We start from the raw sequence: 13,531 nt of genomic DNA, 5'->3' as shown, positions 1-13,531 counted from the left end.
TCATTGAGGAAGTGGTTGCCAAATGCTTCTGTATTAGAATATGATTAGATAATATACATTTGAAAATAACCGGAAATGTCGGTTTACATTTACCTGCTGATAATAATCTACAATTTTCATCACTGCTAAATCTTTTATAACTATATACCTCTTTATATACTCTTTCGCTTTCAAATCAGTTGGATAGGTACAATTGAACAAAACTGAAAAAAATGCGTAATCCTTATAACAAGTCAGATAGGCATTCGCTCTGAGAACAATGGTCATCAACGGAACGGTTTGCGTAAGCATAGTTAACGGGGTTGCGATTGCTCGTGCAGTTTTCGCGTGCTATACATAACAGGCTATGCACGCGGGTGGTCCTTTAACAAGGCACCGGAAAAGGCATTCTTCTCGATTCTAAGCACCGATAATTCGAATATTCCCGCGAGCTCGTACCTATTCATGCTACTGTGGTATTTCTCTACGTATCACAGCACATTCTCTCGCTTCTAATACAACACCCTTTCATAATACAATCTCAAACGATGAAATACACTGTTAGAAATATTTTTAAATTTTATTCACTTTTAAGTTACGCAATTTCATTTTAATTTCATGACATTACATTAAATTTAATGTATTTATAAAAGGTATATTTAATGTATTTATAAAATTTAATATATTTAATATATATATAATATTATTTAATATATTTATATATAATTATTTAATATAATATTTGTAATGTATTTATAAAAGGTATATTTGTGTACATGTACATAAAATTTAATGTACACGTTTATTTCATTTAAGTAACTACTGTAACTTAATTTTCAATTAAATCATTCATTACTTTTAATTTCATTCATAACCACGAACTTCATTTACATGTAAAGGAAGCTCGTGGTTACATTTCTAACAGCGTAGAGTTCTAACAAACTATGTTAAAGTCATTGGACTTAAATATAATAATACTTATTAAATATTATTTTACTAATATTTCGTTTCCTTGCTTCAAAAATGACACGACTAAAAAAATTGATTATTGTCATGTTATTATCAAGAGTTAGTTAGATAAAGATTATTCTATCAATCAACAATCAAAAGCAAATTAATTTAACTAACTTAACATAAAAGTGACACACTTTTAATTGTGTTATTTTTGTAAATAAAAAGGAGAGTCTTCTGCAGAAAACATTTATAGAGTTAAGACAGTTTTGGGGATTGAAGCTTAAAGAAATTTTATTTTGAATTTAGTCATTTTAGCTGATGATGATCAATATAAATTGGTGATATTTCGAGATATGTCACTTTTAATATGAATTATTTTAGATTTATTATATAATTTTTGTAGTTTTTCAAAATTGTCACGACTCAAAAAAAAAGTAATTTTTAAAATTTGTGAAACGAAAATGATAAAAACAACATTTAATTATCTTTTTAAGAATAAGAACACATTCTTTTTATTAATAATATTTGATTAGTCAATAATTTTCCGTTAAAAATAATTGTTCCTCTTTTCTGAAAAAGGAGAAAACTATTTAACAAAGAAAAAATTAATTCAACTGCGTCACTTTTGAAATAAGGATACGATATGTTTAGTTTACTGACTAACAACTTATTTAATTAACAACTTATTTAATTACCCGAGATATGCTCGCAAGTATATACCGAGTCTTTGAAATTATAGCTTTCGGTACAAATTACGTAAGCAGAACGTGAAGACCAATAGAATTACTAATATTATTTTTATAGCGCAAGAGATCGTTGCTTCGATCGTCGATTGCCTAAGTCCTAAGCGATACGAGAGGATCGCGTCAAGGGAATTGTCCATTTCACTTCCCTTTTTGACTTAGCATCTTGAAGCTCCCTATCTCCGCTTGGTCCTCCTCCATCTTTCGATTTCACTTTTGGCGGTCGCGGCACACCATTCCTCTCTCCCGTGCGCGTACTCTCTTTCCTTCTCTCGGTCTCCTTCTCTTGGCAATTGCGTAAGTAGCGCGTATGCGCGTCGGCAGCAACGATCTGCTACGCACTCGCGGCGCCCAGGCTGCACGCGCGCCTTCGAACGAGAAGGACCATTACACCAGGGCGCAATTTGCAAAACGCGCATTCGCCGCAAATCCGCGAAAGTAGAGCGATTATTATTATTCCGTTCATCTAGCCAGCGGCCAGGCAATTTTCCACGTGTGCATTATTCGCCTATCTATACCGATATTTATCGTTTAACGTCGAAAAATGTCATTTCTCTCGTGAAAATCTTAACGTATATCAATCAACTCGGCCTCGCGATTAACGTCATATTGCGTTATTCATGTGCGTTGCGCAACATTTATGAGAATTATGAGCAATGAAGATAACACTTGTTCCGTCTTGATCATGTTTCTTTACGTGTGGATACTTGAATCTTCATGGTATATAACTGTAATGAACAGGAGCAAGTTTCGTAAGGTAAATTTCTCGTATAAATATTAGTAAAAAGTTTGACAGGAGCATCTGCTATCCGAATCGTACGTGATTACTACTGCCTTAAGACTGCAGTGAGGCTTTTGAGTGAGTTACGACTAAGCACGCGTAATTGATACGGGATACGGGATAAAGTCGTCGCGCATCTAAAGCGAACAAATCGATAATAAGTCAGCGACCATCTACGGCCAGGTATATTCACGCGAAATTATCTGAGATTACAACACTGCGCTTTCTCAAACTGGAGTAGAGAGTCTTATTATTGCTCGAGTTTCTTTATACACATGAGACAGAGAGTGCTTATTTTCGTACTGTTGCTCGCTTTTGTTGCCTTTCGCGATCACGTATAAAGCATTATCTGCTTGATAATGCAACTGATCTGTCGTAACTCACAAATTTCTGTTTACGTGAACAATTTGCTTGAAGTGAAGAAGAGGTCACACCTGTCGAAAGTTAGTCTTGTCCGTTCACACTTTGTCAAGAATGTTGTCGATTAGACAAATAAAAATCTTTAAATAATAATATATTTAATCGCTTGCTTTGAGTATGATTTGATCTATGTTAATATCGAATTTTAGATTAGAATTAGCACGTAGCCCATTAATATACAGTCCGATCGAGCAGTAAATATATCGTTTGATTCCTTCCATTTAAATTTCCTATTTAAGAGATAAATAGTCGTTGATTTTGGACATCAGGTTTCTAAAATAGAAACCGATATATGTACAATGATCTCAGAATACCTTCATCGTGAGACCCGCAATTTTATCTTTATCGTCTTATTTTTTTTTTTTCTTTGACATAAGATCACTGTTTACGCCACTGACATCGGTGATATGCCGATGGCGAATCAAGGTGAAGAGGGGAATCGCGAGGACGCGAAAAGCGCGAGAGACAGTCACCACGGGAGAGGTGATGGAAGTGGAGAGGAGACCGCGGGAGTGAGAGACGGACGAGAGGCAAGGCCGTTCTTTGACCCGAAACGTGGTCAGCTCGGCGCCAATTTTTCGGGAGGAACCGGTCTCACCCGGCCCCCTGGAATTTTGACTGGCGCGCACATTGCCGCTGTTACCACTGGACCACGATTTCGCCGAGAAGACCGAGAGCGACACGTCGTTGGTACCATCATGGTAGTAAAGCCGCACCTGCCTCTCCCCGTCGACGATGTATCACGCCTGAGTATCGCGACAAAGCTTCAAACGATTATTATCAAAAGAATCTCTGCCTCGCGAATCTTGTCAATCAACGATTATTGAAAGTAGAAAACATGGAGAAAAATCAACACGCATCAAATCATGGACTGTTTAATAACATTGCTTGGGCTGCAGGGATAAAAATTATAATTTTCTAACTTTTTTTGTTCGTTTTTAATATAAAGTCAATCGGTTTGGACTATCGTTTATGCTTTAATTGTGGAAAAGAATTTTAAATTTGTAAAGAGTTAGGAAAATAATCACATTTGATCGGTAAGACAGACACGATTTTAGCATCCCTTTAAAACAATTTCAGATGAAAGTTGCTTAGATACTAAAGAGAAAAATGGTTGCCCTGGTTGACTTTAAGAAAATGTCCTTAGATCAAGATCACCTAAAATTTTTTAAATTGAAACTCCGATTTTTTTAATTTCATATTTATATAGTTGACTGCAAGATTTTTTCAAACACTATAATAAAGTATTTTTTCGTTAAGTATTTTAGAAGTTATGAGGCTTGAAAGTTAATAAATCAATATGCTTAATCAATTCACTATCTAAAATTAAATTTGAAATGAAAAGATGATGACTTTAGTTGGCACATTGTCCTCAAGCTCATCTTCTCTCTCTTCATACTTTATTACAACATTTTGAGAAGGTCTTAAATATCGGTTAACATAAATATAAAAGAAAAAAATGGAGGTTTTAATTTAAAACATTTTAAGTAATCTTGATCTAATCTTAAGGACATCTTCTCAAGGTTAACCAAAATCACTATTCTTCTTTCTCTCTAGTAACTGAGCAACTTTTGTCTAAAACTTACTGATTTTGAGATATTCTAGAGGATTGATTAAAATGAACAACCCTGATATATCTGCAATAAGACGATTATTGCTTAATATACCGCCGGATGTATCTAACACCTAATCTTATCGAATACTCTGGTCTTATTCTTCACGATTTCGCGTGAACATGAATTGCGTGTTACATCCGCTTATTTATGAAGGTAAATATATTAATGATTGAAGTAAAGTAAACGCTCGACCTACATTAGCCCGATTCCAGATTGTGGTGTGAAGAAATATTTACCTACGGCCTCCCGCCTCTCCGGTTTACTCCTCACCGCGACCTGAATTCCGCATCTACAGGCTGTAACAATTTTTATCTTAACGCCCCTGACGCGATGCACTTTTGCTTCGGGAAGCGCATCCATTGTCGGCGCTTATTATCGCGACGGCAACTTCTCCGTTTTAATCTCAGCAAGCGGCGTGTCTTTTGCAACATCTTTTCATACGTATAAATTACCCGTCGCGTTTTCGCGCGTATTAATGCATTGCACACCCTGTCTCGTCTCTTTCCCCGCCCCTGGATCCGCTGATCGTTGCGAATTGCACAAAATCAACGCCGAGAATCCTAATCCTTTCCTCGAGCCGGATACGCGTTCGTAGGCGCCGATTTATCTGTGCCTCCCATCTCCTTTACCTCCTTCTCTCGACCCATCTCTCTTTCATTCGGATCTCACGTACAAAACGTTTCTTCTCACGTACAAAACGATGCACATGTACATGTTTGTACTTTCGTAGAAATACATGCGATGCACCTGTATACTTGCACGCTCGATGCGAGAAGCTCATCGATCTTCTCACATCCTTTCGATTATGCACTTCTTCGATCGCGTTGGCTGCTGCTCCTTGTTATCGTAATCGTGAATACGAAACTACTGGCATATTGGCATAGTGGTAACAACGGGAAAATATGTCGCATTCGTGATATCTATACACACAGGGTATCCTGTGGGACATCCTATGTATTTACAATGATGTAATGGTTAAATATTCATGTAAAAAATGTTTCAAGCATTTGTACATTAAAATACATGTTTAAACATTTATAATTAAAAGATACTTTTATTGAAATTTTATTCATAATTCTTGATTTGTAATTTTAAGTATTTTAAATATTTACGCACAAAAAAGGCTAATACATATGAATGTTTAAGCATTTAAAAAACGCCGAATTTACGATTTTGATGTTTTTCATTGTTATTTTATTTTATTATCTAGAATACTCTTCATAAATACTCTTTAAGTTTTGTCTAACACCCTGTATACATAAAATATTAATTTTTTTTTTATAAGTAACTGTCGTAAAATATTTGTAATTTTTTAATTTTCTATTTTCTATAAGCAATTACAATGTGGTTTTTTTTTAATGCTGAGACAATCTCTGAAATAAAATGCTGTGCTATTATTTTTTCCGTGCAATGTAAATGCAGCAGTAATTATTTACAATAATTATTGATTATTACAAAAATATGTAAATTGATAATAGATTTCTGGATTATATACATTTTTTTATCGGAGCTATATATATCTATTAGAAGCTATAAATTACATGTTTATCTATATCGCCATTTTATGTCTTATCATAAATACTAATTAGCGATAACAGTATTTAGTTTTGTAAAAACGCGCCTTAAATGAAACGGCTGTCACAGGATGATTATATCTTTTGCTGTAACAGGTTGATTATGAAAAACGTGAGACACCATTTGTGTGTGTAATTGCTAATTTAAATACCAGATTTTGTAGCGTTATTAACGACGTGAGAAACATCTTGTATTAATCGCGCCGATAAACATTACTTACAGAATGCGATATCATTACAACAGTATGACAAAATCTTTATAAGTACGTCGATAGAATAGATATCTCGAAGATTTCTTTTGTGGAAACTTCCAACTAAATATAATTAAACGTATTAAAATAATTTTATGATTTGATGGTAATTCATAACATGTTACGTAAAGTCAATTTGCCATGCAGACATGAAACGACATTCAAATGCTTATTTTATTCTCAGTCTTTTATTGTACCATGTTCGACATGATTTTCCTTCATTTGTCTGTTATCATTCATGAATATTTACACGTAGAGTCAATTACTGTATGCACTTTATTACTTTATTTCACGTTCATTTGACTCTAGAATAAGCGTTTATGAATCAATCTTTATTCACGCTAATAGGTATAAATGGAATCCGTCAATATAAATAGCCATCTTTATACAAATTATTCTCATCGTTTTTCCTTTGATATTTCATTACTGTTTCACAAAATTTTTATTTTGTTCGAAATTACAGCAATTTGTTATGCTCCAACATTCTTTCGGATAATTTTTTTCGAATACATAATCAATGTTAATTATTTTCCAATGTGCTTTTATTAATTTAAAAATGATTACAAAGTAATCTGAAATCGATAAATGAAAATGTGTCCTTTGTCTAAAATGACGAGACTGTAATCCATCGAATTTTTAAAATTTATTTTAATTTTCTTTAATATTGCATATCTCTGTCAGAATCTACAATGAAAACAAAAAAATAGAACGAAAAATTGACCTTTAATTAAAGATGAGATATATAAAACAAGCTATAAAATATAAAAATGGATAGATATTCTTGATCTTCATCTTGAAAATGATTATAACATTTGACTAATATTTTACTAAACTAGTTGTTTGGTGGTTATTTAAGTAGTATGTCAACTTTCGCGCGTATTTTTATTTGTATCTCACAAACATCTTGGTATCTTGAGATGTCGTATTTATTAATTAAGTTTGTGATTACGCTGATTGCGATTAATTTTATTTTAATCGATGTACCTACTACTCATATCTAAATAGGAAAACTTTAGATGCGCATTTATATATCGAATGCAAATGTCGAGAATACAAATGTCAATCTCGACACGAGTCGAAAAGAGGCATGTTATTTGATATTACGAGTAATAAACAAACTTCTAATGACTTCAAACTTCTCATAATCGAATAAACTATTCGGTTATGCAAACGAATAAAATGTATCCGATACTTCAGTATCAAGGATTCCGACGAAGTGCCAAATAAATCGATTATTCGAGACGATGTACGGCCGTAACAACTTTCAAAGTCACGTTCGCTTGCTCACGACGATAAGTCGAATGCCGAGGTCGTGAACGAAGCTTCAACACTACTTCGAAAGACTATTCGTATAATGTGTAATCTTGGTGTTATTTTAAAAAAAACTCGTAAAAAACACATCTTTAAAACAATCTCACAAATTCAATCTTAATTCAATGGTAAGAACAAACGTTTCACAAGTCTTTGAGCAGCATCAATATAATACGTCTGTTTTATGCGGGTGCCAGGTCAAAGTGATAAGAATAGCAATATAATGTTGTGATATTTTTCTTTATATTTTAACATTCGTCACATTTCATTGACCGGCGATGTATTTATGCTTTGTTGTCCGAACATTATTGACAAGTTCACTTGGTTTTACTTCTTGGATAGAAAAACAATTTAAATCACCTTGTGAAATTGTTAAAGTTTAAAATTGAGACAAAATAATAAAGTCTGTAATTGTATCTATCCTTCATTTTTTGATGATTTATTTTTTTTAATTTTTTATATTATAAACGAAATGTTCTTTTTACATTTTTTAAAATGATGCAATAAAAAAATAATTGGCCCTAAGTATTAATTAATTTCTGTATAAGATAAGATCACAATAATATGTTAATGCAATCTTTCATAAATGTTTGAAATAAAGTAATTTACGAGCGTAAAATACGGAAGAAATCTGAGAACTTTGTACTATGATTATTTGAAATGATCTTATTTAAACGCAAGACATCTTTATAACGTATATAATCAGAGATAATCCATTCTTTACTCGGTAAGAACTTCTGCGAGCAAGCTGTGTCAATACAGCTGTGATTACCAATCATAATACACATAAGAACAACTGATCTTTGCACGCTAGTCACTAAACTATAAATGTTTACTGCACTATATGGCGTGCATGACTCAATGATAACATTGTTTAGAAATCGATAACAGAAGCCAGTATATTAGAATAGATAAGAAAACAATATTACTTTAGAATTATTCTTTGAGAAAATATTGCCAAATAATGGCTCAAAAAAGAAACGGAGTATTATTGTGATTGTGAAATGCAAGCAATAGTATGAATTCTTAACCCTTAATACGCGACTGGGTCATTCATATCTTTGTGCATTTCTTTTCTTTAAAATATTAGAAAAACTTACTTATTTTTTGCATACTTGTGAAAGTGATGAAAATTAACCCGAGACACGAACTACCCATCGTGTAGTAAAGAATTGAAAAATCATCATATATACTAAGGATTAATTATGACGCATGATGAATTAACTTTATAGCAGGGATTCCAATGTTTCGTAGATTATTAAAGCGTATACGTCACAGTCTACTTAGGGTAGACCTCGACAAAATGAGTAGCTTTATTATAGCTGTCTTCTTCCTCGCCTTCTTATGATGCCGCTTTTATAATGATATTCCATTTTGTTAACGTCGGGCACAAAGTCGGTAGCCATGATCCGTTTCCACGCACCGGTGCACCCGGCTTTACCGCCACATCGTTGTCGTCATTCTGGAAATCCAAGAACGAGAGAGTGACTGCGAGATGAGTCGGATAATCACGTGAGCCACTACGATCTTCTTATTGGAAATCGATGTATCATAAAATATCGTAATGAGTATGTATACACGAAATAAATATATAATTTTTTTGATCATCCAGACGTTAATTAAATCCAAACGGAATTGGAAAGATCATGTTGCGAGTGACGAGTTATGCGGCAATGAGTTACAAGAAGTTGTGAGCCACGCAACGTGAAAATTACGTAAATGTGTGAGACTTTACCTTGTCACTTGAGTAACGTGAATCGATAAATTTCGAGAGAAGGTTCAAGATAATGCAGCGGGATTTGCATATGTAATAAACTTCAGCAGCTTGAATTGTTTACCCGTCACAAATTGGAATTGAAATATAGAGACGTTCAATGCGCAGAAACTACTTGGTTGCGACGATATATGAATATGTATTAATGAATTTTTACTATTCATTTTATAATTCACGTCAAAACGAAGGTTCAAACGTACGGATACTTGATTGTCCGTGATAAGATAATTAAATTAGAAACTCAAGATCGCAATATTTTTAAAAATAAAAATAAACAATTTATTAATCTACAGGATCACTAAGAGTCATTGGTTGATGAAAATGCCAACGATTAAATTCTATACCATTAATCGATTGTGTAATTTTTTTTATTTTGAACGTTTCTGCTCTCTTTGGAATCCTCTTCAGCAATATTTCAAATCCTAATTCGTTGAACTTTCCGTCAAATGTAAGTCACTAACAAGTTCCTGAAGTGGATCCTGATTTGAAATATATAAAAAATATATTAAAATTGAGTCAATAAGAAAAAATCATATCCCAGCAATCTCAAACGAGAAGTTCAATATGTCCATGAAGTTTTGGAAGTTTATATTAACTATATATAATACATTATATATAATACATTATTGAAACAATTATCTTAGTTTTATACATATTAACGATTTATAAACCTTCTTCTCCGGATAGTCAAAAGCGTTTAACGAACAATTTGTTTACTTGAAAAAGGACACACCGAAAAACAAAACAATTAAGTCATATCTAACATTGCAATATTCCTGATATTATAAAGTCATAAATTAGATGTATACAAGATGTGAAAAATACAAATTCTTTACGAAATGATTTAATTGGGCAATTATGCGATTAGAGTTAAGAGATGCTTACTGCCATTTGCATTTAACTAGAAATAATATTTTCACTCTTTCTAATACAATCTCTGATATTTTACCGTTCTTTGTAGATTGTCATTTTTTTTAATATTTAGATCATATTAACAATTCTTACTTTTTTGAACAAATCCTTAGAATTAATGAAAAAAATAGATTGGTTGCGACATAAAAATTTTAAATTATTCAAATCTAAAATTAGACCTATCTCGTAATCTTGTTTCTAATGACACGAATGACAACTTTTTAAATATTCAACTTGTGATTGACAATGTCTCACAAAATATTCATTCTAATTCTGGAAGAATGTCTGTCAACAGTCCATTATATTATCTTTCTCTTTTTTTGCATAATATAATTAATGATAGTATACCAAAAGCTCCTAGTTACGTTAAAGACAGTTTCCATTTGGTTGAGCATTTAAATGATACTGATTTTGATTCTGAATATATTTTAGCCTCGTTAGATGTAGTATCCCTTTTTATTAATATTCCTGTTGAGCTAGCATTAAATAGCATCGATAGGAGATGGGTTTACATCTCAGCGAAGACGAACATATTCAAGAAACGAATTTATTATTGAAGTTAGATTTATTTTAGATTCAATTTTTTTTGCTTTTAAGAACTTATAAACAGGTATTCGGTATTCCAATGGGTTCACCGTTATCGCCGATAATCGCCGACATTGTAATGCAAGATCTAAAAGAAATAGCACTTAAAAAGTTGTCAGTACAACCATTGTTTTATTTTAGATATGTTGACGATGTCATTCTTGCACTTCCATCTGATACTATTAATGACGGTTTAAATATTTTTAACTTTTTACATACGAGATTGCAGTTTACTTTAGAGGTTGGTACAAGTGACAGATTAAGTTTTCTTGATACAATGCTTGTTATAGATAATCAGAGAATTATATTTGACATTTATCATAAGAAGACATTTTCGGGAAAGTTCCTTAATTTCCATTCAAATCATCCTCTTTGCCATAAAAAAGGCATCAGATATTATCAGTTTCATTGACAAAATTATCACATCCACGGTTCCAACAAAAAAATCTGATAAATGCTATTTATACTTTTTTAAATAATTGTTATCCTCTTTCTTTTATCTTCTCTACAATTGAACGAAGATTAAAGTTTCATAATAAATACATATCATATTACACGTAATTCACGAGAGAAAGACAAATATTTTACGATTCCTTACGTCAAATCTATTTCCGAAAGTTTCCTTCCTATCTCCAGTATGTTCCATTGTAAAGATCTAGAATTTGGACATTCTCCCAATCAAAATCATAATATTTTTAGCTGGCATATAGTACGCAGTCTTGACTTTAATGAAGACTTTTATGAGATTATTGATAATTATGATTTTCATTGACATAATAATTCAGACAATCATGCAAATTGATGACTCGATAAAAAAGCGATTGTTCGACACTCCAAATTCGAACGTTTTCACATAAAGCAAATCACGCTCGTAATCAATTTACTATTGATCCTCTTTTGAACTGGCAATGACCCAAAGTCAAGATCTGATCCGCATATGCCTGCTATCAATTAAAGCGAGTACTCTTCGTGGTTAATGAGGTGTATCCCAGGAATACCGAACCTTTGCCATTTCGCTTCACGAATTGTTACAATGCGCCTTTCATCTTTCATCTCAGTTCGAGCTCGTAAGATTCGAGTGCCCCCCCGAACCTTCTAAATGTTCAAGGTTTTCTTCTGAGGTCATTACGATTTTTCGTTTCCGAAATCTGAGCCCGAGGTCACTGAATATTCGAACTACAATGATTTGCAACGAGATCGTAATCGTAGAAGGACAAAAAACAAGCTGAAAACAATTCTCTCTATCATCTATCCATTCTCTTTTGGGTCAATTATCCATGAGAGTTTGCAGAGTTTTTACATGTTATTATGTTAAGCAATATTAAGTGAAATAGACCGAAAAGTGATTAAATAAATAACAGAAAAAAAAGCCATTTTCGGTCAAAGCATGTTTTGCTTAATAATAATCATATGTGAATATATTGTACAAATATAATTATCAATTCTAAGATTACGCGGCGATTCAAGTTGCCAGACTTGAAATACAATCATTATGCATCAAAATAAATTGATACGAATTTATTATATTGATTAAAGGATGTAGGGAAACATTATCACAATAGAAAATAGAATTATAAGAAAACAAATTGTATGAAATATGTGATATTCTTTTAAAGAGTCCTTATTTTATTTTTATGACAAATTATCAACGAAATTTCTTTTCACGCGTTTCGTAGCCGCCACATGTGAATGATGCGCGTTCGAGAGAACACATAAACGCACAATTGCATTTTTTTGCATTTACAGATTAGAGTACCATTAAAGATAAACTTTTCGGCCAGACCGAAAGACGTGATTGTGTCGATCACAAAGAAACATTTAAGCTGTGGACTGAAAGGTCATCCACCAATTCTTACTGGGGATTTTCCGCACGAGGTCAAACTAGAGGAATCTACTTGGGTAATCGAAGACGGAAAAATATTGCTAATTAATCTAGAAAAGGTGAGTATGGATATAATAAGTGCGATTGCACCCGCGTAAATGCGCTTTTCGTAGCCTCGCCGATCCTCGGCTTTATCGCAACAGTTCTAAGATCGTCCAGCCGCAAATGATTTAAGATACGCATGATCGATTAATATTTCTTTCGCGTCTGATTATCTTCGCGTCTGGTTATATAAACATTTTGTGATTCTGCTTGGTAAATTTTTATCCAAAACTTTATGAAACATAAAACAGTATATTATAATTGTAATTGATCCATGACATACATATATTATATTAAAATAATCTAAATTTCGATGAATGAAAATATCGATATATATATTTACGTACAATAGATAAAAACAAGACGTTATTAGTAGTAATAGATATAATTTTATATAGTATAGATTAATTTTATTAATTTGCGTAATGATGGCGTAATAATAGCAATATTCTTATAATTTGCAATGAAATTAACATTCGCCGATTGCAGGTAAACAAAATGCAGTGGTGGGCACATGTTATAACGAGTGAGCCAGAAATTAGCACAAAGAAAGTAAACCCCGAACCTAGTAAACTCTCTGACCTCGATGGAGAGACAAGAGGCCTCGTGGAGAAAATGATGTATGATCAGAGGCAGAAAGAACTAGGACTTCCGACATCTGATGAACAGAAGAAACAGGATGTCATCAAAAAGTAAGTCTCGACGAT

The 13,531-nt window shown here is 32.8% G+C and overlaps 1 protein-coding gene across 1 annotated transcript in view; it reads left to right on the top strand.

Moving 5' to 3' along the window:
* Positions 1-13,531, top strand: part of nudC (nuclear distribution C, dynein complex regulator) — a 90,836-nt gene that overhangs the window by 76,766 nt on the left and 539 nt on the right. The window contains exons 5-6 of the mRNA XM_011065478.2: positions 12,647-12,841; positions 13,314-13,516. Of these exons, the coding sequence (XP_011063780.1) occupies positions 12,647-12,841; positions 13,314-13,516 (398 nt within the window). The remainder of the gene's footprint in view (positions 1-12,646; positions 12,842-13,313; positions 13,517-13,531) is intronic.

Source organism: Acromyrmex echinatior, chromosome 2 (assembly GCF_024713525.1).
Source record: "Acromyrmex echinatior isolate Ae372 chromosome 2, ASM2471352v2, whole genome shotgun sequence".
Taxonomy (NCBI): Eukaryota; Metazoa; Arthropoda; class Insecta; order Hymenoptera; family Formicidae; genus Acromyrmex; species Acromyrmex echinatior.
This window is presented reverse-complemented; position numbering and strand designations above follow the sequence as displayed.